This window comes from Eucalyptus grandis, chromosome 9, assembly GCF_016545825.1.
Source record: "Eucalyptus grandis isolate ANBG69807.140 chromosome 9, ASM1654582v1, whole genome shotgun sequence".
Classification (NCBI taxonomy): domain Eukaryota; kingdom Viridiplantae; phylum Streptophyta; class Magnoliopsida; order Myrtales; family Myrtaceae; genus Eucalyptus; species Eucalyptus grandis.
In genome coordinates, this window is record NC_052620.1 from 19,207,973 (window position 1) to 19,235,620 (window position 27,648).

The 27,648-nt window shown below is 38.9% G+C and overlaps 1 protein-coding gene, 1 long non-coding RNA gene and 1 pseudogene across 2 annotated transcripts; 1 reads left to right on the forward strand and 2 right to left on the reverse strand.

Moving 5' to 3' along the window:
- The first annotated feature begins 5,727 nt into the window (after nt 1-5,727).
- Nucleotides 5,728-27,633, forward strand: LOC104429550 (probable serine/threonine-protein kinase PIX13). The gene is given in 10 exon segments (XM_039302080.1): nt 5,728-6,042; nt 21,535-21,633; nt 21,854-21,935; nt 23,447-23,632; nt 23,635-23,786; nt 25,097-25,180; nt 25,183-25,240; nt 25,373-25,509; nt 25,851-26,190; nt 26,414-27,633. Coding segments are annotated over 10 exon segments (1,584 nt in total). The 5' UTR covers nt 5,728-5,979; the 3' UTR covers nt 26,797-27,633.
- Nucleotides 14,522-21,125, reverse strand: LOC120286387 (annotated as a pseudogene).
- Nucleotides 17,051-17,804, reverse strand: LOC120286138. The gene is made up of 4 exons (XR_005546613.1): nt 17,764-17,804; nt 17,528-17,588; nt 17,354-17,447; nt 17,051-17,191 (listed from the first exon to the last, which is right to left on the reverse strand). It is a non-coding gene; the product is annotated as an uncharacterized LOC120286138 (long non-coding RNA).
- Nucleotides 27,634-27,648: the final 15 nt, after the last annotated feature.

Here is a 27,648-nt window from a genome sequence, read left to right on the forward strand (position 1 = left end):
GTAATTAACAATAAAATTGGACTGTGCCCGAGATGATAGTTTGCCGCCGTAAGTATGCTACCGCGTTTACCATTACTCTAAAATCAGGTTCTATTGTGTCTTGATGAATGTGGATTGATTTTCTGTGCATATTTTTAACTCCAATATGCCTTTCACATTAATTACAATGACCACGTAAGACATGAATTGAAATTTGGATTGGTGATCAAAATAAGAAGGTATCTATCCCGACACTGCATAAATACCGATGGTTCATTTACTGACAATATATTTGGTAGAGGTGATTAGAGGGAAAAGAAAATAATGATAAGGAGGAATTTGGTGTTGTTAATTCTAGGAGCATTTCAACTTTAAATCCGTCCAAATATGTTTTCAATTGCTAGAATATTTAACTATTAAATCACACTTTCATTTAATAATCTAAACTTTTGAAAGTTGCAAACATACAAAATCTCACGTCAACAAATATATTTTATCTTCTTTTTTAGATTAATATTTTTATGTTACTTCAAATTGTTATAAAATACATAAATGAATAAATATTCATTATATTTATCTTATTTAATGTATTTATTATGATGCATCTGTATTATATATTCTAAGTACATCTCCCTATACAATGAATATTCATCTCCTTATCCAATATATGTATTATTCAATATATTGACATTAATGATAAGTGCATCCTTGTTTTATTATAAATAAGAGCTTAGTTTTTGTTACAGGGTGATATAGTGAAAATAAAATTTTCTCCTTTTATTTTTTCTACGATTTTTGGTGTCTGGCTTTCTCTACTCAATTTCTCTATTATCTCTATTATATATTTACCATGCAATATGTTACAACACAAATGATAATAATATATAAAAAGGCATTGATATCATCATGCATTATTCTTTGTTCCTTTTCCCACTAGTATCCATATAAGGGTGCGTTTGGTGACGATTCTGTTCCCGGAAGTAGATTCTGATCATAAATGATTTTTTTTTTATTCTGTTGGGAACATATTCTAAGCATTTTTGTGAAAGCTAGTACGAGCATCTAGAGGGGATGAATAGGTGTGAAAATAAATTTTGCAGAGTAAAGTATAAAATTTTGCTTTTAAACCAACTCTGTTTAGTAATAGATTATGAAAAGGAAATTAGACTCTAATAATTAGATAGAGTTACAATCAAAGTAAAAAATCTTAGGGAAGAGAATAAGAACACAAGGTTTATAGTAGTTCGGCTTAATCCAAGCCTACGGCCACTCTTCACGTGACATTGACCCTCCAATCGATCGGGATTTCACTAAGAATCAAAAGAGTTGTTACAGTATAACTCTTCCTTGATTCCACAGTAGAGAGACTCTGCTACACTTCCTCAAGGTCTCACAGAAGTATAAACTCTCTTTTGAGTACAAGTTCACGCTCAACAATTGAATTGACAAAGAACAAGGAGCTTCAGACTTTGAAATTTCTCTATCACGCACACACTCGAATAACTAGAACATCTTCATTATATACTCCTTCATGCCATCATAACCGTTGGCATTGACCAAAGGAGCTCTTCCAATCTACCAATTGGACATAATCAATTAATGAGATTTCGAGTTATTTAAGGAATATGACGATAGCCCACAAATCCTGCTCGCTTATACAATTAGGATTTAGGTTCCATAAGTAGAACCTTCCAAGTATACTTCGCCAATCAACGGATCCAAAATGTCTGATCAATCTTAAGATGAATAATGGATTCCGAGATGCTATATCCAGCCGAGAGATCTTCTTTAGTTGATAGAATCAAATCCTTAAAGAAATATTTAATTCTGAATAAGTCTTCTTCGACGGTCTAGAAACTGTCAATGAGGATAGACTTTGAATCTTGAGTTTAGCGGTCCGGCGGTCTTCAAACTTTGTTGAAAGAGTGCCAAGTCTTCAACGAAACTGATAAAAACATTTTGTCAGCTTCAAAACACGCAAGAAAGTTTTCCAACAATTTTAAGCCGTTTAGTAACTGTCCAAATTTTTTTATTCTGGAATAGAATTGTGTTTGATACCGTGCTAATTGATTATGTTCTAAATCAATTTCTTTTAATTTTTAAATAATTTTTATACTTTTTTCATTTTTTTTTCTTTTTCCTCCTATTCTTCTTCTTCTTTAGGCCGGTTGTCGAACCGGCAACCGGCGGACAAGGGTCGGCGACCTCATCGAAGCGTCGTCGGCCCTCGGTGAGGTCGGCCTCACCGGGGTTGGGCGAGGCCCGCGACGAGGCTCACCCGGTCTCGGCTGAGGCTTAGCCTCGCTAGATCTAGCGAGGCTCGCCCAGCCTCGCCGGGTGGCCAGGCGGGCCTCGCCGGGTTGGGCAAGGCCCACCTAGCCACCGGTGGGGCAAGCCTCGCCGCGAGGCGACAAGCCCCTTCTTCACTTCTACCAAGTACTTGCTAAAAAAATTAGAAATAGCAAACAAAACGTGTTCCACATCGATTCATACACCATAAGACGATTTTCGATTAATAAATTCATATACATTGGGATTAATTAGGATAGGTAACCCATGAACAGAAAAATTATCCAAAAATCCTAAACTTATTGTAATCGTGCCAACTTAATCCTTTTTTTGTTAATTGAGTTTTAAATATTTTGTATTTGTGTTAATTTAGTTCATCCGATTAATTTTAACTTGAAACCGTTGATATGGACATTAGCAATCGTGATCTTTGTCACAATTTTATTATTTATTCAAATTAATCATTTATTTATTTTCTTTTTCTTTTTTCTTTTCGTTCTCTGTCTTTTTTTTTTCTTGCCTTGTTGTTGTTGTTCTTCTCCTTCTTCTTTTTCTTCCTTTAGTCGGTCACTAGACCTTGGCAACCGACTAGAGGTGAGGGCTAGTGAGGTCGGGCGAGCCATGTGTAGGCCGCTGCTAGGCTAGCAAGAGTCTAGCCTCATCAACCATGGGCGAGGCCTAACCTTCCTAGATCGGCAAGGTCATGCCTTGCGTAGCCATGGCAAGGTTCTCCCTCGTTGGCCCTTACCTTTGGCCGGTCGTCATTGAGGTTCGGTGAGCGGCTAGAGGAAGAAAAAGAAGGGAAGAAAAACAAAGAAAGAAAGATAAAGAAAAGAAAAAAGGAAAAAATTGAAAATTTTGGAAAAAACAGTACACATCACAATGTTGGCTACCCTAGAGGAAGAAAAACAAAGAAAGAAAAAGAAAGAAAAGAAAAATGAAAAAAAAAAATGAAAATTTTGGAAAAAATAGTATACGTCAATGTTGGCTACACTATATAGGATGTTTAATATCCATGTTAGCGATTTTTGACTAAAATTGGTTGGATAGATTAAATTTACACAAATGCAAAAGGTTTAGAACTCAAATTGCAAGAAAAAAATATTTAAAACTAAATTGACACAATTATAATGAATTTAGGACTCTTTGATAATCTCCCAAATAGATGCTTTAATAGTAGCCATTTCTCACATCTTTCTTTTCTTTCTCTATTTCCTTCCAAAGGTTCGTAAAGGAGTCTCTAATAGCCTTCAGTATTTTGATATTTAGTTTCATATAATATTTTTGGGTAATTTGAATAATATTTTAAAGTTTAGTAGGAATGTGAAAAAATTAATTTATACTTTAAAAAAAGAAAACACAAATAAGTAGGCTCTTTTATTGATTATGCTTGCAAGCTTTCTCTAGGAGGAAGCACGGTTCCTTCATTGTTTTTTGGCCTTATTAAATAAGGGCTCTCGCGGCCATGGGAATCATCTTGGTCGTTTCGTCTTGCCTCGTCCTCCGCCCACTTTTCAAGATGAAAATCGTGGATTGCTCGGTCAACAGATCTTGTAGAAGCTTCCGAACTAATAAAAAAAAAAAAAAAAAAAAAAAGGAGTCAAAGTAGACCTCCGCATTCGCTGGTCTACCGGTACCGACACACAGGAGTGGATCTTACTCGAGCTCGAAGAAGCCAGGTCTGGGCGAGCTTGAGCGTCTTGTCGATGAGCTTGCAGACCTTGCGGCTACGGATCTCCACCTTCACGCTCGTGCTCTTGTCCATCTTCACGTACAGACCTTGCCTACAGCTGGCGAAGCCTTAGCCCGCCTCTGCCTTGCTCACATCTGAATAAGACATTTCTTACGTCATATCAGAATTCTTTCATAAACTAAATTCACAAATTCATAAATTCATAAACTAAATTCACAAATTGATATGTATAACCTTTGAAAGGTTTTTCATAAAATTTTCTTAAAACGTCTTTCATAAAGTGTAAAGTGTTTCGCAAATCATTCACAAATAACCTAAAAGTAGATTGTGCTTGATCCTATATTTTATGCAACAAAATTCTTATTTCATAAGTCAAAACATATCAAATCTCTTTCACTTTACAAACTGAAAGAAGAGATAACGTTATTCGCCTGAGAATGCCCAAACCAAACAATGCGTAGTTAAACGAGTTAATGATTTTATAATTCTAAAAATTAAATGAGAATTGATGTTAAAATCAAATAGAACTCTATCTCGAATATAAAACGGTAAAATTACACCTAAATGCTAACAAAATGACTTTTATGTACTAATGAATCACTCTCTCAAAGTAATTATCAAAATTAAATGCAATGCGAAACTTGAATGCAAAATCTTAAAATCTCGCTCCAACAAAATCGATGCTTCAAATTAAACTCTATCAAACCCCACGACTCTATAATAATATAATACATAATTTTTATGAAATTCTATAATTCAACGACTCAAAATTGGATTTCGTGACCTAAATCTCACATAATTGAATTTAAGCCTTTAGTCGCAACAAGTAATCCTATTTGGGAGAATAAGGGACGGGAGCACTCAACGGGCGTTGCGGGCCTTGTGGCTTGGTGAGGCTCTGTGATGTGCCATTTCTCTTTTCCCTTTCTTTTTAGGGTTAATATCTTAAAAAACCTCAAACTGGTACACTTGTGACAAATTTACCCCAAACTATTTTTTTTACCATGAAAAACCCCAAACTGGTACACCTGTGACAAATTTACCCCGATTAACTATAAAAAATCATAAACTGGTACATTTATGACAAATTTACCCAAATTAATTTATTCGACCACAAAAACTTCAATTGGTAAATTTGTGACTAATATACCCTCCGAAAAATTAGATTAATACCACAAAAATCACAAAAATTATACTCTATGACAAACAGAGTGTACAATCCCAAATTGATATACCGGTCAATTGTCACGTGTTATTTAACTTTATAATTTAACAATAAAATTTAACTAAAACTAATAGAGGGTAAATTTGTCACAAGTGCGATCAATTTGGAGTAAAATTGTCAAAGGTATACCATTTTGGGGTTTTGGTGGTCAAAAAAATAGTTTTGGATAAATTTATCGCGGATGTCTAGGTTCGGGATTTTTCAAGGTATTAACCCTTCTTTATACTTCTTTCCCTCCCTTTTTTTCCCGCATTGCTCTCGATCTTCTCTCTCTTCCTTTAATTACACGGTGGGCTCCTTTTCTCTTTTCCTTTTTCTGGGCCCCACCCTTTGAAAAGTCAATATTACAAAAGTTTGTCTTGCTGTACTTCTTGACTGGAGTTAGTGCAGAGTCCATCTCGGCCTCAATGATTGTTGGTATCGGGAGAGAAATTCCAGGAAAGTGCCTTACTTTTTTCTATATTTATCAAAAGACACCCTTCTTTGAGGGCATGCAATATTTTCTCTTCTTCAATTGCAAAAGTTTCAGAATGCAGGGCACGATGACCACCGGGTCGACTGACTGTCTGTCGGCTTCCACAATTTCTTTGCGAAAGCACACGTCTTTTCTTTTCCTTTTTGCTGTCTACTTCAACGGGGAATTTCCGTCCCTCCTGATACATCAGAGTCTGAACGCCTACCCGGCAGATCTATAAGTCTCGCATACATCTGCTGCGCCGTCGTCGCTGTGGATCCCAAATTCCCGTCAATTTCAGAATCGTCCAGATAGATTTTTGCTGATCCTTCCCCAAGAATGGTGTTCGCAGGGCCTTCCTCTCCGTCCAGCACCGATTCAGACACCGAGAGTGTAGCGAAGGTGAGTACTTCGTTTTTGTGAGCACGAGCTGATCGAGTTGCATCCTTTTTCAGTAAAGAGTCAATGGAAATTAATGATATTTCTATTGGGGACGAAGTGGTTCGAGATTACGTGGGGATTGCTTACAGGCTCTCTGGATTCAGTCAATCATTTGTTCTAGTTGTAGAAATAGGCTTAATCTCTCCGTGAGCATCTTATTTCTTGGTCAATAAAGATGGGATTACGCCTAATTCGGCAGGTAGAAAAGCGGGGGTGGAAACTGGGCAAAAGTTCTGACCAACTTCGAAGGAAAGCTATGAGAGGACTATCGGCGTCTCGAGGTAAGGGTCTTCTTTCTTCCGTGGTTATTCAATTCTTCTGTGATTGTTGTAATGGAAGACCGAGTTCGTATATTTCAAGCTCATACATTGTGTTTGGCCGTCTAAATTTCTAGTCAGTATATGATTGAATATGTTAGAAGATATAATCTAGAGACTTTACTATATTATATGCATTATTTAGTGAATCAAATAATAAAACCAAATATTTTCATATCATATCATGTACATTATTTGGTATCTACAACATATTAGTATAAATGAACATGAAAATGTACAAATGGAGATTTTAAAGGCTCTCATAATTCATTGCCAAATCTATAAAAAAGAAGGGTAAAACTAAAAAAAAATTAAAAAAATTATCTACGTCAACGCGTCAATTATGTCGTACGACGATGAACTCAATTGTTACAAATTTATAATATTTATAATTAAATTAATTCAATTGAAAAGTTTATGACTGATAATGCAATAAGTTTATAATTTTTTTGATATTTTTCTATTCCAAAAGAGTCGACGTCAAGAGGAGAAAGGAGCCTGTGGTTGCTGGTAGCGAGAAGATTTTGTTTCTCCTCTTTCCTTTCGCTTCTCTTTTTCCTCGAACCTCACAACCCTCTCCAGCTGCCATCCATTACCCCACCGAAATAAGAAAGGGAGACCTGCTTTATGTCAAAACAGCCACGGAGAGAGAGAGAGAGAGAGAGAGAGGGAGGACGAGTCTGTGGAGGCGTTTTCTTAATCGTCGTCGTCGTTATTGATCACGGGGAATTACTGGGAAAATGATTGGCTCCGGATGATGGGCTCCGGTGGATCATCACTCTTAAAATATTTAAATAATAAATTAAACCTCAATTTAATAACTTAATTTTTTTTAAATAGTTAGTAACACTGCTATAAAATCTCACATGACAAAAAAAACAAAATGTTCAGAATTCAAATCTTTCTAGGCTCCTATTTGTCTTCCTAATTACATATTTCCATCCATTAAGCTTAAGCCAAAGTCCGATTTACATATGAATGAGAGTGTTATAATATTTAAATAATAACCACACATTTATCTAATAGTTAATAGTTACGTATAGTGTTTTTCATTTCCTATTTCTTTCTTTCTTTTTCATAGATATATTAGGTCTCACTAAGAGCCCTAAGGTAAGCCCTAAGGTAAAGCAAGATGCGTCCGTGGGAAGCAAGAACGGGAAGCTACCGGCGGCAAGTAGCAGTGGCACGGACGAAGCTCTAGCTGCAGCGAAAGTGATAATGCCCAACCTGAAGATGTACACGCTGGCGGAGCTGAAGAGCGCGACCAGGAGCTTTAGCACGGACACGATCCTTGGGGAGGGCAAGTTTGGGAGGGTGTTCAAGGGTTGGGTGGACGAGAACACCCTCGTCCCGTCCCATGTCGGCAATGGCATCCCGGTTGCCATCAAGAAGTATAATCCTGATAGCCATCAGGGCTTGTGCAAGTGGAAGGTGCATATTTACATTTATACAATTCCATTATCTCCCAAGCGGTCTATATTTCGTTTGATGATTTCGAGTTTACATTTTCGTTGAAAGCACTTTATAAGGGAAAATTATCAAAAAAGTCATGAACTTTTTATAATTGTGTCAATCGGTCCTAAATTTTTTTTTGTTAATTTAATCCTAAACATTTTGTAATTATACCAATTTAGTTCATCTGCAATCAACATTGACGTGGATAATTTTTTAATCATATTTTATTTTTTCAGATTTTTTAGTTTATTTTTTCCTTGTTTCTCTTTTTTTTTTCCCCTCTCTCTCCTCCTTCCTTCTTCCTCTAGTTAGTCATTAGTCATCGAACCTTAGTGATCGGCTAGAGGCGAATGGCGAAGCTTGCCCCTATCAGCCGTTGGCATGGGTGAGAGAGAGAGAGAGAGAGAGAGGGGGAGGGAGGGAGGGAGGAAAATAAAAATAAATGAATAATAAATATTATTAAGAAATTATTCACATGAGCAATGAGCAACGACCGGCCCTTCTGTGACGCCTGGCCGGTCAAGGACTAAATTGGCCAACAAAAAGCTTAAGACCAAACTGACATAATTGTAAAAAGTTTATGATTTTATGTAATTTTCCCCACTTTACATAGTAGTATGTGACAATGCTCCTCACTTTAATATAAAATAAGTACGAAAAATTACCAAAAATTTCAAATCTATTATGAACCTTATAATTGTGATAATTCAATCCTCAATCTTTTTACATTTTATCAATTAAGTCCACTCAGCTAATTTTGATTAGAAATTGCTAACATGAATGTTGGCTCGCATGATCGGCATTGACATAGACATTTTATAATAATATTTTAATTTTTTTAATTTTTGATTTTTTATTTTATTTTTATTTTCTTTAATTTTCCTTTTTCTTTTTTCTTTTCTCCTTTGCCAACCTCGGGTGAGGGCTGCCCTTGTCGGCCTCAAGTCCCTTCACCAGATTGGGCGAGGGCGAGATTACCCTTGCTAGCTTAGAAGAGGTAGCCACGCTCACCTAGGTAAGGGCCTTGCTAGGGGTTGACAAGAGTGACCCTCACATGGGCATCCCTTACCTAAGGCTGGTGACCTCCACTGGCCATAGATGAGGTTTAGTGATAGTCGACAAAGGGAAAAAGAAAAAAGAAAAGAAGAGAAATTAAAAAAGAAAAAAGTCAAGAAGGAATAGAGAAGAAAAGAAAGAAAAAAGAATAAATAGATATATAAATTGAAAAAAATATAAAAATATTATTAAAAATTGTTCACGTCATTGTTGATCGTTCCATGTAGGAAGCCTAGTGTTCATATTAGCAATTTCTAGCCAAAGTTAGCCTAATGGGATTACTTGGTAAAATATGAAAATATTTAGAATTTAATCGGTACAATTAAAAGTTTAAAAAAATTGAATTATAAAAATATAATAAGTTTATGAATTTTTAGATAATTTTTTAAAATATGGGACATCCTAATAAACCACCAGAAGAAGCAAAGAGGACTTGGACAGTGTGAAAAAGTTGACTCCTCACGGTGGGAGAGTATATTGATTTTTTTTTCCGAATTAAAGGTCCTTTTTAATAATTACAAAGTTCTTTTTTGGTTCAATTCTCGACCAAAGAATATTTCAATTATAAACAGTTTCAAATTCGATGGGCGCCAATCCTTGTGCCAAAAATAAAAGATTAAAAAAAAAAAACTCGAGTTCATATTGGCTAAAGTAAGGATCAGTTAATTACCTAAGCTTCGTTGCCTATTCGCCAACCTCCTGCTTATTTACCTTGTCCTTTGAAACAAACCACACTATTTCAGTATATTATGATTTTGGGAAAATTTGAAATAAGAATCTGAAATGGGGCCATTTTCTAATATATAAAGAAAAAAGAAAAATTTGAGTAGATCTTATCTCAACTAAGGCATTGAAGTGGCCAACTTAGTCTTAAATATCGAAATCATCGGTGAGCTAATTTTTTTATATTAATGAGCACGTGCATTGGATGAAAGATGCATGTTAGATGCATGGGCTCGCCGTTTGGCAAAGAATTGGCTCACCCACGAGTAAGCTCGGATCCTAATTGAAACGAAGTTGGGAGCTTTAAATCATTTTTTGAGAAAACAACTTCATCTCAGATTTTATATGAGATTTTCTCTATAACGTGTATATAAACACATAACTTTTGTATAGTAAAAATATTAATTGCTGCACATAATTAATTGAACTCGCACTAATTCGTTCAATAACTAATTCTATATGCATGGATTAACAGGTATGTTATTTTTATGTTATCTTTCCACAGTCGGAAGTCAAGTTCTTGGGAAAGTTTTCTCATCCGAATTTGGTAAGATTACTGGGGTATTGCTGGGAAGACAATCACTACCTACTCGTGTACGAGTACATCCAGAGGAAAGCTTAGAAAATCACCTTTTCAGAAGTAAGATCATCCGCATGACTTTTTTCTTTTTAAGATATGTCTACCGAGATGCATTTTATAACATTTCTATTTCCAAAATAATTTTTTTATTTAGAAATATATATTTTGAAATAGAAATATATATATTTCCATTTTTATTCTCTAGACGAATTTCTAAGCATTCAAATGTGTTTGGTAATCATATAAAATTTATATTTTTGAAATAGAAAAAGAACATGAATGCATTTAGTATGACTATTAAATATTTTCATGGGGTAAAATTTCTTTTATTTTTTAATAAATTTCTGATAATTCTCTAATTTTTCTGAATTTTTTTCTTCTCTTTTTCCTCCATTTTTCTTCCTCCTCTAGTCGGCGACCTCATGATACCTCACCTAGCCACCAGTGAGGCTCTAGCAAGGTTGCTGGACCTTGGCGATGACTGACAACTTGAGGATGGAAAAAAAGAAAAAAAAATAACTTATCTTAAAAATTGTTCTAAAAATAAAGAAGTTACTTTTTTTCTTTCTATTTCTTATTTCTATTCTAAATATATTCTCTGATCACTTATATGTTTTGAGAATTGAGAATAGAAGTTAGCTTACATTACCAAATGGCTTTTTATTCTTATATTGTTTTAAGGAACAAAAGAAGAGAAAATTTAAGAAATAGAAACTTTACCAAATATGTGCTCTCTCTCTCTCTTTTTCACTTGAATATCAGACAGCAAAAGGAAAATGCTTAGGAAAACAAAATATGAAAGAAAAGATTGTTCACTGCAGGGAGCTGAACCTCTTCCGTGGGACGTGCGGCTTAAAATTGCAATCGGAGCTGCCCGCGGGCTTCATTTCTTGCATACATCCGAGAATAACGCCATCTACGGGCTGTTCAAATCTTCCAATATACTACTGGATGCGGTAAATTTTTCTTACCTACTTGATTATTTTTGTTTGCTTCTTCGGCGAAAACTTATTTTAAGAACACCTGTATAAATATAGCCCATGGCACCTAATAAACAAAAAAAAAAAAAAAAAGGCTCAAATTTCATTTTAAAACATCTCAATTTCCGTTGATATCGCGTTGGTATATTTGATGCATTGAATACTATAGAATTTGTGGAAGAGTATTTAGATCATGTGGTCCCTGTGAATGGGATTTTGCCTGTTACTATTGGATGATACATACAATTCTTGGGAATTAATTTAAAAACTTTGTTCACTTTTTTCTCGTTTGTGAAATTGGCCCTAGGACTACAATGCCAAGCTCTCAGATTTTGGGCTAGCAAAGCTGGGACCGGCACGCGAGGACTCTCGAGTGACAAAGCTAGAAGAAGAAGAAGTGATCGAAAGATATGTTTACGCCGCTCCTGAGTACATTGCCACTGGTAAGACAATGATCCCATCTTTCTTCTCCACAGGCAATGTTGGATCGGTGACAACTACATTCTTTAGAAGATTAAGGAGATTACTCGGCATGTGTTTTGCAAAATGATCTTTCTACAATATCCGTTCGCCAAATCTCCCACTCATATGCTTCTTTATCTTTAGCAAAGATTTCTTGTGACCTTAGAAAATGCGTGACAAAATGACAATGGCTCAATTTGACAGGACATTTGTATGTGAAGAGTGATGTATATGGCTTTGGAGTGATTCTACTAGAAATGTTGACGGGTTTACAAGCACTTACCTGCTCCAGCAGCCAGCAGAATCTAGTTGAATGGGCGAGGCCATGGCTCCACGACAAGAGGAAGGCGGGGACGATAATGGATCCGAGACTAGAAGCTCGATACCCATGAAAGCTGCAACTCGGACAGCTGAGCTCACCCTCAAATGCACGGGAGGACAATCCTGAAGTGAGGCCCTCGATGGATGAAGTGCTGGCAACATTAGAACATATCGACACTAGGGGTGAGCAGCGGTTTAGGGTTGACCTGGACCGACCACAGACCGGCCCTAACCCCGCCGGTCTGGTCCGGTTCCCAAGGGACCTGGTCGGTCCTTGGTCCAGAATCAAGGACCAACACCGTGCTTGTGCGGGTTGGTCCTCGGTCTTAAGAGTTTTGTGGCCCAACCCCTGGACCAACCCCTGTATATTATATTATATTATTTATAATTCTTTTTATATATTCAAACCTAAGTAAAATGTCTATTATATTATATTATATTGAGATGTTCTATCAATAGCACTAATAGTAATTTCAATTTAAAACTTTTGTTAAGTATTAATTATGTGTCGTTTGTTTTGTTTTCAAGTGTTTAGAAGTTCAAGTGAATTAACAAGATGTGAAGTTATATATTCATGGTTTATATTAAGTATTTTAAACTTTTTATGATTTAATTGCTTTTCAATTTGTGTTAAATGGTAGAAGTTTTTGAAGAGTAGAATAGTACTGCAGTTGCTACGGTGATTTGTTAGTCAAGTGGTGTGAAGCTCATTTTTTGGTTGAGTAGACTCTACATGATCAAATGCTAGTCAAGTGGTGCGAAGCTCATTTTTTGGTTGAGTAAACTCTACATGATCAGAAAACGCTTTTTGCATATGGTGTTATAAATATTAAAGATAGATGATTACAAGAACTTTCCATCTTGTCCCATATCTCGATGAGCGGTTAGCGGATATGAAATTTCTATTATTGTGTCATCTTAAATTTCTAAATATGTATTGGTATTTTATAATTTAGTTGCTTGATATCGTATTGTTGATGGATCATGGATGCGTAATTTGAATTTGTAGGTTTGCTTTTTTAGGAAGTATAAAAAATAAGACGAAAAAAATTATCGATCGGTCCCGAGTTGACCTAGAACCGGACCGAACCCATTGGGTCGGTCCGGTCCTTGGTCCCAGGCTCAATAGGGTCGGTCCTTGGTCCTAAAAATTGAGGACCGACACTGTACGGGTTGGTCCTAGGGTTAGGGGGTGGCCCGGACCAACCCGGACCATGCTCACCCCTAATCGACACCATTCGGGAGAAGAAGAAGGAGGCCAAGGCAAGCACATCAAGCGGGCCTCCTTTTCACTAGCATCACCACAGGTACCATCGATCGCCACTTATTGAACAGGATTCTATGGTCGGTCCGCGACCCCTGGATGCCGAAGGCGTCCTTGGGGTGATCAATTCACCCCAATCACAGCGTTGATAATCCTCGTGGATCTGGAAGTTGATACTTCCCAGCCGTGATGTCGGCGACTCGTTGAGATGGAGATTTAACTTATAAATATTTTGCAAGTAGGAAGTCAGCAATTGTAAAGGCTAGTCTCTTCTCAAATATTTGTCAATAATCGCAGTGCAGGAGAAGTTGGCTCTTCACGGCCAAATTTGTGTATACATTAGTCTAGACTGGGGCTTCAAACGTGATCAGAAGTTTCACCAAAGATGCATTCGAATTATTTGCGAGATTGATTTATCGTAGATCTTCTGATCTTATAAGATCAGGGACAATAATATTACATTTTCGGCCTAGTAAAGATTAGTAGAAGGATGACAAAAGGAAGAAACTTGAACAAAGAAAAGGAAATCCATATATGGTGATCATGCTCAGTCGCCTTCCCGCTAATTTGCCTTTTTATGAAGCAGAGATCCGAAGATAGTCCTAAGGTGCCGTCCTCTATGAGCTAACGCATGCATTGTTAAATGTAATAAAACTCGATTTACTCTCTTGTTTGTGTTGATGACATTTCCTAAATTGATTTTGAAGATTGACCAAACTTATCCAAAATAAAGACTTTGATTATTTTTCAGGTGGAAAGTATGATGGATGTGATCAGATGTTATCAATTAGAACTAGAATTGTGGCTTAATTATTTCCTTCATTATGTGTTCTATCAAACGGCTAGAAATGAGTCAACTACTCGTGCAATGACTAGTGGCGATTGGTTGGATTCATTGCCTTATATATAAGGAGTTCCAAAAAAAATTATTTCTTGAAGATTTGGATTTCTTGGAACAATGAGGCGAAACATACTTTTTAACTTGAAAAAAAAAAAAGCACTTTTTAACTTGAAGCACTCAAATGAAAACCCAAATTGTTATATGGGCATAAGAAATTATGGGAAGCATCAACCTCAATGATCCTAAAGCGATTAGATCTTTTTGATGAGCTCAGCACATGCAATTGGCATTTAGTAAATCAGGAATTTCATGTTGCCAGAAAGTTTGTATGACAGGGCAAGTTTGATATACCACAACAAAAATAAGCATTGGAACAGAGTTTATAGCTCGGACATCGTTTTGTGCTTGCTCCATCCCAAAACATCCAGCTTTGTATTGTCCTTAATTGCTCGGTCGCACATTGAGCCGCGATGCTAATTTCTAACTCAGAGATTTGTCGGCCTGTTGCAATAGCAAGTAATCTCAAATGAGTTCATTATCACATCTGCATGGATGTACACACACACACACACACACACATATATCACAAAGCAAGCAACAACTGAATCCCCATTTCTGCATGTTGAATATTATATTTTCACTTCAACCCATGCCATCAGGACTAGACAACGCTGTCTCACCTGAGACCAGTATGAAATCCAGATGCTGCGGATCTCATGAGTCACACGTGGGTCCGACAAAGCATCGATCCATCGGCAGATGAACTTCTCTTACATGAGACCATCACACCATTATCAGGAAATGCACGACTGAAGGATACCTGTCAGGCGTCCATGGTCGGTATCTCTCTCCGGGCTGCTTGAAGTTGTTCTCTTTCTCAGTGATAGTCTGTGTGGACCAACAAAAATTAACAAAATCCAAACACACATACATCGGTCATACCACTCACTGCAATTCAATTGATTATTTACAGGACAAGCTGAGTCTATCCCATCGATACCAACACGAAAGCACCTCAAGCAATCAATCTCTATTCAAGTAAAATAGGATTATGAAACATACCTTTTCACGCTTTCCAGTCAGCATAGCAGGTGGAATGGATATCTCCCTGCATGACGAACGGGATCATACCTTGAAAGAAAATAGTTTTATCTGCAAAAGGGAAATTAAGCATTTGCTCAACAGATAATCCATCATTTTACATAATAACAGACAGGAATTTCCTACATGTGTAAACAAGTGTGCATGTTTCAGACACAAAGGGCATTTGCAAGATAAAAAAAGAAATCCTCCGCTAACAAGGAGAGAGGACATTCGCACTGCCACTTTGGGATCTGTAATGGACACGTCAGATTGCATCACTACGCCTTCATACTTCAAGGAAAGCGTGATGCCTTAGTTACGTCGACAAAAAATCCACAAGAGACGCGACCCAGAGTATCGCTGCGGTAGGATTCAAAGAAAATTCTTACCTCTTCATCCCTATGCATGAAATTCATGAAACCTTCGTGGTGATTATTGTGATAAGCACATTTAAGAGCATTAGGGGGAGTTGAAGATAATTTGGTCCAAGGCGGTGCCTGTGAGTATCAGAATATGAGAACATACGAGTTTGAAGCAGCCAATCATCTAAGCAGTAGACGCCGGGAACCACAATTGAAGGGCAAAATGCAAGATGTTCATTCTCAGCAAAGAAGTTATCAATGTTCCTATTCAAGACCAAGCGGCGAACTGGCATTAGGGGCAATATGTCTTCGGGCCAGCTCTTAGTCACATCAAGTGGGTCGAAGTCGAATTTGTCTTCATGATCAGGATCGACAATCTGAATGAAAAGTTCCCACTCAGGATAGTTTCCGGCAGCAATGGAATCATAAAGATCCCGAGTTGTATGGCTGTGATTGAATCCACCAACTCTAATTGCCTCTTCCTCCAGCAAGCTCTTGACCCCGCAAGTTGGTTTCCAGTGGAACTTCACATGATGCGCTTTTCTAGCCTCGTTGATCAAAGTGTAGGTGTAACCCCAGAGCCCTCCGTGTGCCTGCAATCTTGTGCAATACCAATGTCATCAAAGAGGAAGGTGAACATGCGAAAGCTCTCGGGATGGTGGGAGAAAAAGTCAAGGATCCTCCAGTTCTCCTGGACGTGGGATTTGGGGTCTGGTTCAAGTGCACGAAAAATATCTGGAAATTTCATCCCATCGTTGATAAAGAAGACGGGGAATTGTTTCCCACGAGATCAAAGGTACCCTGTAGTAACGGAAAAGGTAAGATCACACAGCAAAGTGCAGCAAAATAAATGTATGCAATGTGGACAAGAGAACTGCAATATGCATCGGTGGAGTTTAGGCCACCTGTGAAAGGATTCATCACAGGGAGCATCATACTCGTGCTCGTCCATGCTGCACATTCATGTCTCCCTTACCTCTCTTGTATAGAACTTCACATCAGAACTCCGAGGGTCCCTCAGGGTTTCAGGGCCACCCCTTTCGTGGATGAGGATGGAGAAACGGACATTCACAGGTGTTTGAACTCCTGGTGCCTGAAGGAAATCGGCACGGGTAAGGTGAGAAATGTCATGAGTGACCTCAAAGAATCCCTTTGCACTGGCTCCCCTGGAACGATAAGTCGGTAGTGTCAAGCACAATGCACTGTCAAAAGAAAGTAGGTAAGTTAACTATTAATGCTAACTTCTCGTCTGACATAGCGGAAGGTGCATTACACAACAAATTTCCACTGGTGCTCTTGAGAGAAGTGAGGCGGTTGATTTTACAACCTGTAATCAAATGCATGATGATATTACCGGCAGTACAATCTGCTCACTTGATATTCCATCTGAATGAGACTCGAGGAGAAAGCGGTAAACAAACACAAAGGAGTAAGATCAGCACATGCAATTCACATTTACTGAATCAGGAATATCATGTTGCCGTAGAGTTTGTATTGCAAGGCAAGTTCAATATACCGCAACAAAAATAATCATTGGAACAGAGTTTATAGCTCAGACATCGTTTTGTGCTCGCTCCACCCCAAAACATCCAGCTCTATACGGTCCTTAAATGCTTGGTTGCACATTGAGCCGAGATGCTAATTTCTGACCCGAAGATTTGTCCGCCTGTTGCACTTGCAGTAATCACAAATGAGTTCATTATCACATCTGCGTGGAAATATATTTCACAAAGCAAGCGACAACTGAATCCCACATTTCTGCATTTTGAGTACTACATTTTCACTCCAACCCCATCAGCACTAGACAAGAAGTAAATGGCTATCTCACCTGAGACCAGTATGAAGTCCAGAGGTTGCGGATCTCATGAGTCACACGTGGGTTAGATAAAGCATCGATCTATCCGCAGATGAACCACTCTTACCTGAAAAATGAAAACAAAGAGACGATTGAGAAACATGAGACCATCAAACTATTCTCAGGAAATGCGCAACTGAAGAATACCTGTCTATGATCGGCATCTCTCTCCGAGCTGCTTGAAGTTGTTCTCTTTCTCAATGATGGTCTGTTTGGAGCAACAAAAGTAAACAAAATCCAAACACATACATCAGTCACACTACTCACTGCAATTCAATTGCTCATCTAGGACAAGCTGAGTCTATCCCATGGACATCGCTATGAAAGCACCTCAAGACAATCAATCTCTGTTTACGTAAAAGAGATCCTAACTAAAAACACACCTTTTCATGCTTTCCAGTCAGCATAGCAGGTGGAATGGGATACCTCTCTCCATGACAAACGGGATTTTACCTTGATGGAAAATAGTTTATATGCAAGAGGGAAATTAAGCATTTGCTCAACAGATAATCATTTTACATAATAGCAGAAAAGCAGCAGTTCGAAAAACAACATGCAACAGATGTAGAGGTTGATGAAGTTATAGATGGATTGGAAGACAGTGTGGATGATTTACCAATGAGGGGCACAAGGTCACTTGCTGAAATCTATGAAAGAAGCAATGTGGCAATGCTCGAACCATCTAACTTTGTGGAAGCTAAGGAGGATCAGAGGTGGATTGCAGCAATGCAGGAGGAGATTGCAATGATCCAGAAAAACCACACATGGGAGCTTGTTGACAGACCATCTGATAAGAATGTGATTGGGGTTAAGTGGGTGTTTAGAACAAAACTTAATCCTGATGGTTCTGTCAATAAACACAAAGCTAGACTGGTGGTGAAAGGCTATGCACAAATATGGGGAGTAGACTATTCTGAAACATTTGCTCCTATTGCACGACTTGATACAATAAGGTTACTGTTAGCTATTGCAGCAGAGAAGGGGTGGCCTATATTTCAGTTAGATGTCAAGTCTGCATTTCTGAATGGAGAGCTTGAGGAGGAGATTTTTGTTGAACAACCTGAAGGCTTTAGTATCAAAGGGCAAGAAGAGAGTGTATACAGGTTGAAGAAAGCTCTATATGGACTGAAACAGGCTCCAAGAGCTTGGTATGGGAAGATAGATCGATATTTGCAAGATTTTGGTTTTGTGAAAAGCTTAAGTGAGTTCACTCTTTATGTCAATAAGGTGAATCACAGTGTTGTAATTCTGTCACTTTATGTAGATTATCTATTAGTGACGGGGAATGATATGGAATTGATAGAGAAGGTGAAGCAAGATCTATTTGTAGTTTTTGAGATGTCAGACTTGGGACATATGGCTTATTTTTTGGGTTTGGAAGTCAAACAGGCTTCATATGAGATCTTCATCTGTCAGAAAAAATACATGAAAGAAATTCTAAAGAAGTTTCAGATGGAAGATTGTCGAAGTGTAAACACTCCTATGGCTGCTAAAGAAAAGCTACAGAAGAATGATGGAACGAGATGCAGTAGATGCTTCTATGTATAGAAGTCGATTGGGTGTCTCATGTATCTTACGGAACCGGACAGATATTCTATTTTTTTGTGAGTGTTTTATCCAGGGTTTATGAGTAGTCCTAGTCGGTTACATTTGATTGCAGCAAAAAGGGTCTTAAGGTATCTCAAAGGAACATTGTTCTTTGGTGTGAAGTTTAAGAAAGGTCGGAAGTTTAATTTACAAGGATTTTCGATAGTGATCGGGCTGGTTCGGTGGATGACATGAAAAGTACGTGCGGGGTATTGTTTCAGTCTTGGTTCTGCTTGTTTCTCCTGGTGTTCTAAAAAGCAAGAGATTGTAGCTCGTCCCTCTGTAGAGGCTGAGTTTATAGCAGCTCGCAGCTGCAAATCAAGCTTTGTGGCTGAAGAAGATAATGAAGGATTTGTGGTTGAATTCCAGTGATTGCATTGAAATTAATGTGGATAATCATGCCGCTTTAGCAATATCTCAGAATCCAGTTTTCCATGGCAAAACCAAGCATTTCAAAGTCAAATTTTCTTTACGTGAGGTGCAACAAAGTGGCGAAGTTAAGTTGGTCTATTGCAGATCTGAAGATCAACTTGCAGACATGTTCACAAAACCACTTCAAGCTGGAAGATTTGAAGTATTAAGAAAGAAAATTGGAGTATGCAGCAGCAACTTCGATCCAAGGAGGAGTTTGTTGGATTATAATGTCTCAGTTGCTGTTTTCTGTTTTGGTTTTTACTCTGTTTTTTGCTGTTTTATGTTCTGTTTTCTGCTCTGTTTTTACTCTGTTTTTTCATTAAAAAACAGCCAAGTTCAATTTAGTTATTTATTTAGTGTTTTTGCTATTTTCTAGGAAGTTAATAGCACGTTTATGTGCAGTTATGTGTTGCACGTACGTGAGCAGTTTTTGCTTTGTTTAAGTTGTCCTTTACTTGACAGTTTCCTTTAGAACAGATGTATGCAAGTTTGTGTTCTGTTTCTCTGCGCTTCTCTTCCTCATCACAAAAATATAGCTTCTGGTTTTCTATTTTCTTGTTTACTGTTTTGATCAGTAACAACAAAATTTTCCATTCAGGATAGTTTCCAGCAGCAATGGAATCACAAAATCCTGAGTTGCATGGCTGTGATTGGATCCCCCGACTCTAATTGCCTCTGCCTCCAGCAAGCTCTTGATCCGCAAGTTGGTTTCCAGTGAAACTTCACATGATGCGCTTTTCTGGCCTTATTGATCAAAGTGTAGGTGTTAACTCCAGAGCTCTGCATGTGCCTGTAATCTTGTGCACTACCAATATCATCAAAGAGGAAGGTGAACAAGCACAAGCTCTCGGGATGGCGGAAGAAGAAGTCAAGGATCCTCCAGTTCTCCTGGATGAGGGATTTGGGGTTTGGTCTAAGTGCACGAACCATATTCGGGAATTTCATCCCATTGCGGATAAAGAAGATAGGGAAATTGTTTCCTACCAGATCAAAGCTACCCTGACAGAAAAGGTAAGATCACATAGCAAAGTGCAACAAAACAAATGTATGCAATGTGGACAAGAGAACTGCCATATGCATCGGTCGAGTTTAGGCCACCCGTGAAAGGATTCATCACAGGGAGCATCATACTCATGCCCGTCCATACTGCACATTCATGTCTACTACCAAAACGACCCTCACCTATCTTGTGTAGAAGTTCATAGGAGAACCCCGGGGGTCCCTCAGGGTTTCAGGGCCGCCCCTTTCGTGGATGAGGATGGAGAAACGGACAGTCACAGGTGTTTGAACTCCTGGTGCCTGAAGGAAATCGGCATGGGTAAGGTGAGAAATGTCATGAGTGACCTCAAAGAATCGCTTTGCACAGGCTCCCCTGGCATGGAGAACACTCTATGGAATCCTCTCCCTATCAAAGTTGGCAAGTTTCTCCATGAGGTGATAATCGTCAAGAAGAATTGGACCTATGACGTCGATGATAGTTTGCCATAAGCATATTCCACGTTTAGCGTTACTCTAAAATTAGGTTAGTCTTGATGAATTTGGTTAGTTTTCTCTGCATATTTTTAGCTCCAATATGCCTTGACTCAGAGTAGTTTACCGGGTAATTTCTTACTATGCACATGCTAATGGCTACACACCAACAGCAGAATGATGTAAAAGGATGAAAAGCCAGAAAACTCCAATATGCCTTGACTCGGAATGATCGGTGATGACTGGCCAGAGGTGAGGTGACCTCACTGGCCATGGGGGAGGCTCGACTTTGCTAGAACCAGCCAAATTGACTTACTATTTGTCCGCTTCCGCAGTTTCTTCGAAAAAGCACACTTCTTTTCTTTTTCCTTTTAATTGTCTATTTCAACAAGGAAGTTTCCGTCCCTTTTGATGCATCAGAATCTGAACGCGTGCCCCGCAAATCTGGAAACTCGCATACATCTGCTACACCTTCGTTGCTGTGGATCCTAAATTCCCGTCAGTTTCAGAATCGATCCAGATAGATTTTTGCCGATCCTTCCCGAGAATGGTGTTCAACTGGCACTCTCCGTCCAGCACTGATTCAGACACTGAGAGTGTAGCGAATGTGAGTACTTCGTTTTTGTGAGCACGAGCTGACTGAGGACTCCGATGGAATTAATGATATTTCTATCGGGATCCAGACAGGTTCTTGTCCATTTTTCCCAGGAACGGTGCTCTCCGCGCCATTCTCTCAGGCCAGAACCGATTCAGACACCAGGAGTGGAGGGATGGGAGAGAAGGTGAGTAGTTCTTTTTTGTGAGCGTTGGTCTTTTCTAGTAAAGAATCGATGGAAACAATGATATTTCTATTGGGGACGATGTGGTTCGAGATCATGTGGGGATTGCATACATGCTTTCTGGATTCAGCCAATCATTTGTTCTAGTCGCAAAAGTAGGATTGATCTCCCTATCAGCATCTTATTTCTTGGTTGATAAAGATGGGAAATGCCTACTCGGCAGGCAGAAAAGCGGAAGTGGAAATTGGGCCTAAATTCTGACCAACTTGGAAGCAAAGCTATGACAGGACCGCCAGCGTCTCGAAGTAAGGGCCTTCTTTCTTCCGTGCATATTCAATTCTTGTGATTGGTATAATAGAAGACGAAATTCATACGTTTCAAGCGCCAATCAAAGTCCTTCCACCCTGATAGATTACGTTTTGTTGTTTAAATTTTTGGCCAAAATAGAATTTGATAGAATATGATATATAATTTAGAGACTTTGTTACATCCTATTATAGTAATAAAATCGAATAATTTCATATCATATTATGTCCACTTATTTAGTATTTACGACAAATCGGTATAAATGAATATAAAGATCTCTCATAATTCATTGCCAAATGGAAGGGGGAGGTGAGGGTTTGCCCACCTTCTACCGAGGAGGGGATGGGGATAGAAACGCGTAAGTTTGAGAGTGGGTTGCGACTCCAAAATCAAGTCGCAGTGAGTGTAGAGTAGGAATAAAGTCAGATTGAAAAAAAAAAAAAAGTAATAAAAAGGAAAAAAAAAAAATTAAGTAATAAAAAGTAAAAAATTATCCGCATCATCGTCTATCACATGTTAGTGATTTCCGATGAAAATTAATCAAATGGAGTTTAATTGAAAAATTTGGAATTGATAGTGTAATATGTTTATAATTTTTTGGTAATTTGATGGAGATGGAAGCAGAAAAGTCAAGACCTTGTGGTTGCTGGCACCGAGCAGATTTTGTTTCTCTTTTCTTTGGCTTCTCTGCAGCTGCTTCTCCTTTTCCTCGAACCTCACATCCCCCTCCAGCTACCATTCAGCCACCGAAATAAGAAAGAGAGGACCGCTTTATGTCGAAAGAGACACATGGAGGGAGAGAGGGAGGGGGAGAGAGACTTTCTGGACGCGTTTTCTTAATCGTTGTTGTTGTTGACGACCATGGGGAATTGCCGGGGAAAAGGATCGGTTTCAGTTGATCATCACGTAGGCCGGCCGTTCTGTTTTAAACAATTGACAATAATATCATAATATCTTACATTATCAAAGTAGGAACTCAAGTGTTCAAATCTTTTCAGTCCAACTATTGAGATTTTTGCGTGTATGTTCCTGAGTTTCGCAGAAGAGTATCATGAAAATTTTGCTCTCATGATTCAAACGACCATTGTGTTGGGAACCTGAATCTAAACGCACATGTTACAAGGCAAAACGGTAGCAATAGATAGAGTTATCAATGTGTGTTCATTACTAGAAACAGATTTAGTGATCAACTGTCAATTTTGATTTGAAGAAATCACATATATGCTCTTTGAACTTGTACCCCCAAACTTTATTATGATAATTTATCTTATTATTGGGAATTTATGCTTTGAAACTACTTGGGATTAGTCTTGGCTTTCACTTGGACTCCGTTACTTCTCTCTCTATTTTTTATGGAAATGAATGAAAAAAAAAATACGTGTGAGGAATAATGTTAAAATACTTAACTAATAAACTACATATTTATCTAATAGCAATTATCATTACTTTCCGTTTCCGATGAATATAAGCTGAGTTCACGTGTCACGTTTTTTTTTTGTGGCTGTTGTAGAAGCTCTTGCGAAGAAGCCCAAGGTAAAGCGAGATGCATTGATGAGAAGTGAGATTGGGAAGTTGGCGGCGGCGAGTGGTGGTGGCATGGACGAAGCTCTAGCTGCAGTGAAAGCCGGGGAGGTGATAACGCCCTGCCTGAAGATGTACACACTGGCGCAGCTGAAGAGCGCGACCAGGAACTTCAGGGGGACATGAAGCTCGGGGAGGGCGGGTTCGGGGAGGTGTTCAAGGGCTGGGTGGACGAGAGGACCCTCGCCCCGTCCAAGGTCGGCAGCGGGATCCCGGTCGCCGTCAAGAAGTCCAACCCCGACAGCTTTCAGGGCATGAACGAATGGGAGGTGCGTATTTAACATCATACACAAATTCCATCCTCTCCCGCAAGCACATGCTAATCGATGATAAGAAGAAGCATAGACGACAACTATGCCAGAGTTGACTCCCCCCTCAGTGAGAGAGCATATTGAGATCTTTTCCGAATTAAAAAGGTCATATCGAAATGAGGGATTTCCCTTTTTTAATAATTATAAATTTCTTTTCTTTGGGTCCAATTATTGACCAAAGAATATTTTAAATATAAATTGTTTCAACTTCCATGGGCGCTGGAAATCCTGCTAACAGACTAAAAAAGAGTTCAAATTGTAGGATATGCATAGGGTATGTGAAAGTATTGTGGTGGTAACACTAGAGAATTACAATAGACAACTATAGACACACTTATTGTACCAAACTGTGGTATAAATATAACATTCAAAATATTATCTCACATAACTATTACAATGTACCTTCTCTCAGCACACTTAAAACACCAAAAGCAAGCTAGCTGATACAAGCACACAGTCAGCTATTCTATTGCTCTATTCGGAGGCTCACCCCTTTGCTCTCTCCCAGGAGGTTAGCTCTCTTCTTCTTTGCTCCAGCCTTCCTATTCCACGAAAGGGCTCCTCATGTCTTTATATATAAAAGTCACCGCCCTAGTTGCCGCCTTCGACTTGTGAAAGAGGGAAAATCTCCGACCCAGTGAGAAGGAGACAGGTCGGCTTTCCCCTCTCATTCCTTCACCAAAGTTGACAACCTGTGCTTGATAAAGGGTCGATGCTATTTTCATATTAGGTGTTGACTCCAGCACATATTGGCTAAAGTAAGGGTTAATTGACTAATTACTTGTGCTTTGTTGCCTATTGACCCACCTTCCTGCTTATTTACCCTGTCCTTTCAAACAAACTCCACCATGTCATGCACAGTGTAATATGATTTTTGGGAAATAAGGCTCCAAACTCATTGGTCGGCCAAATTTTTGATACCGATGAGCATGTGCTTTGCACAAAAGATGCATGGGCTCACCGGTTGGCAAAGATTTGGCCAACTAGTAAGCTTGGGCCTTTTTTGAGATTGAATTGAGAATTTCATATCTTTATTTGAAAGAAGATTCATTATGAATCATTTTTTAAGAAATCGGTCTCATTACAAACCATAATTTGCAAATTTACCCATTATTTTCACCTGTAAACATGTACCTTTCTTATTTGTAAAAAGAACAAATTGTTCCGCATAATTAATTGAACTCACACTAATCGTACAAAACATCACGAAATCAAATATTGACAAAATTCTTTGTGTATTGAAATTATGTTATTTTATCTTTCTACAGTCGGAAGTTAAGTTATTGGGGAAGTTTTCTCACCCAAATATCGTGAAATTACTGGGTTATTGCTGGGAAGACAATCAGTACCTGGGAAGACTCGTATGTACGATTACGTGCAGAGGGGAAGCTTAGATGATCACTTTTTCAGAAGTAAGATCATTCGCATATATATATAGGTTAATTACTCTCCTTTTTTCACTCAGATATCAGACATCAAGGAAAAAACTGCGTAGAGAAAAAAGAAAAGATGATTACTCACTGGAGAAACTTATGGTAATTCAGGGGAAGCTGAACCACTTCCGTGGAACGTGAGGCTTAAAATAGCAATCGGAGCTGCCCGTGGGCTTAATTTCTTGCATGCACCCGAGAATAACGTCATCTACAGGGACTTCAAACCTTCGAATATATTATTGGATGCGGTGAAATTTTCTATCTACTTGATTATTTTCACATGCTTTTCCCGGCTATTGAGAATTTATTTTTAAGGATACCCGTATAAATGTCGCCCACGTCACCTGGTGAATGATATGAAGCTCAAATTTCGTATTAAATCATCTCAATTTCTGTTGGTGTCGCCTTGGTACATTTGATGCATTGAATACTTTAGATTTATGTGGCAGAGTCTTTAGATCACGTCGTCCATGTGAATGGGATTTACTTGATGTATGCCTATGATTATTAGATGATACACGGATGTAGAACTACCATTCTCGGGGATTAATTGAGAAACTTTGTTCACTTTCTCTCGTTGTGGCGCCAGGACTACAAAGCTAAGCTCTCGGATTTCGGGCTAGCGAAACAGGGGCCAGCGAGTGGGAACTCTTATGTGACCACGCGAGTGATTGAGATGGATGGGTATGCCGCTTCCGAGTACTCTGCCGTCCGTAAGACAGAGATCCTATCTTTCTTCTCCTCGGGCAATGTTGGATCGGTGACAACAACGCTCTTTAGAAGATTACGAGATTACTTGGCAGGTGTTCTGCGAAATGATCGATCGGATTTAGGGCTAGCAAAGCTGGGACCAGCGTACAGGAACTCTCATGTGACCACGCGAGTGATGGGAACATATGGATACGCCGCGCCTGAGTACATTGCCACCGGTAAGACACAGATCCTATCTTTCTTCTTAGTAGGCATTGTTGGGTCGGTGACAAGTACGTTCTTTAGCAGATTGACGCGATTACTAGGCATGTGTTTTGCGAAATGATCTTACTGCAGCGCTCTTCATAGAGATCTCCCTCTCATATGCTTCTTTATCTTTAGCAAAGATTTCGTGTGATCGCAGAAAATGTGTGTCAGAATGATAAAGGCTCAATTTGACAGGACGTCTCTATGTGAAGAGTGACGTATACGGTTTCGGGGTGGTTCTCCTAGAAATGTTGACGGGTTCACGAGTGGTCGACTGTTCCCGCCCCAGCGGCCAGCAGAATCTGGTGGAACGGGCAAGGCCGTTGCTCCACGACAAGAGGAAGCTAAGGAAGATAATGGATCCGAGACTAAAAGGTCAATACCCTTTGAAAGCTGCAACTCAGGCGGCTAAGCTCATCCTCAAATGCCTGGAGGCCGATCCTAAAGTGAGGCCCTCGATGGAGGAAGTGCTGGTGACATTAGAAAACATCAACACCATTTGGGAGAAAAACCAGGAGACCAGGGAGGATGCATTGAGCCGGCCTTCTTCTTACCAGCATCATCACAACCACCATTGATCACCAATTCGCCACAATCAGAGTGCTGACGGTCCTTATGGATCTGGAAGTCGATACTCCCCATCTGCAGTGTCAAGGACTCATCGAGATGGAAATTTAACTTATTTCTTGAGACCAGACGGAGTTGAAATCTGTTATTTAGTAGGATATGCAACTCAGGCATTAGAATTTTGCAAGTAGAAAGCAACTCTAAAGGCTAGTCTCTTGTTAAATCTTTGTCAAGGATCGCATTGCAGGTGGGGTTGGCTCTTCACGGTCAAATTTGTGCGTACAGTTTGCAGGTGGGGTTGGCTCTTCAGGGACAGTATAATCATGCTAATTGCTCAGTCGCCTTCGAAGTTAATTTGCCCATTTATGAAGCAGAGATCCGAAGATAGTCCTACCATGCCATCCTCTACGAGCTAACACCTGTATTGCTAAATGTAATAAAACTGATTTACTCTCTTGTTTGCACGAACGAGGAGTTGGAAGTGTCATTCAAGCACAATGCACTGCCAAAAGAATGGAGGCAAATTAACTCTGAATTCTAACTTCTCGTCCAACATAGCAGAAGGTGCATTTCATGACATCCTTTCCCCAATGCACTTGAGAGCAGTGAGGCGGTTGATTTTACCACCCGTAATCAAATGCATGATGATATTACCGGCAGTACAATCTGCTCACTCGATATTCTATGTAAATGGAGAAAGCAATAACCAAACACAATGGAGTAGGATCAGCACATGCAATTGGCATTTATTAAATCAGGAATATCATGTCGCCAGAGAGTTTGTATTACAAGGCAAGTTCAATATACCGCAACAAAAATAGAGTTTCTAGCTCAGACACCGTTTTGTCCGCCTGTTGCAGTCA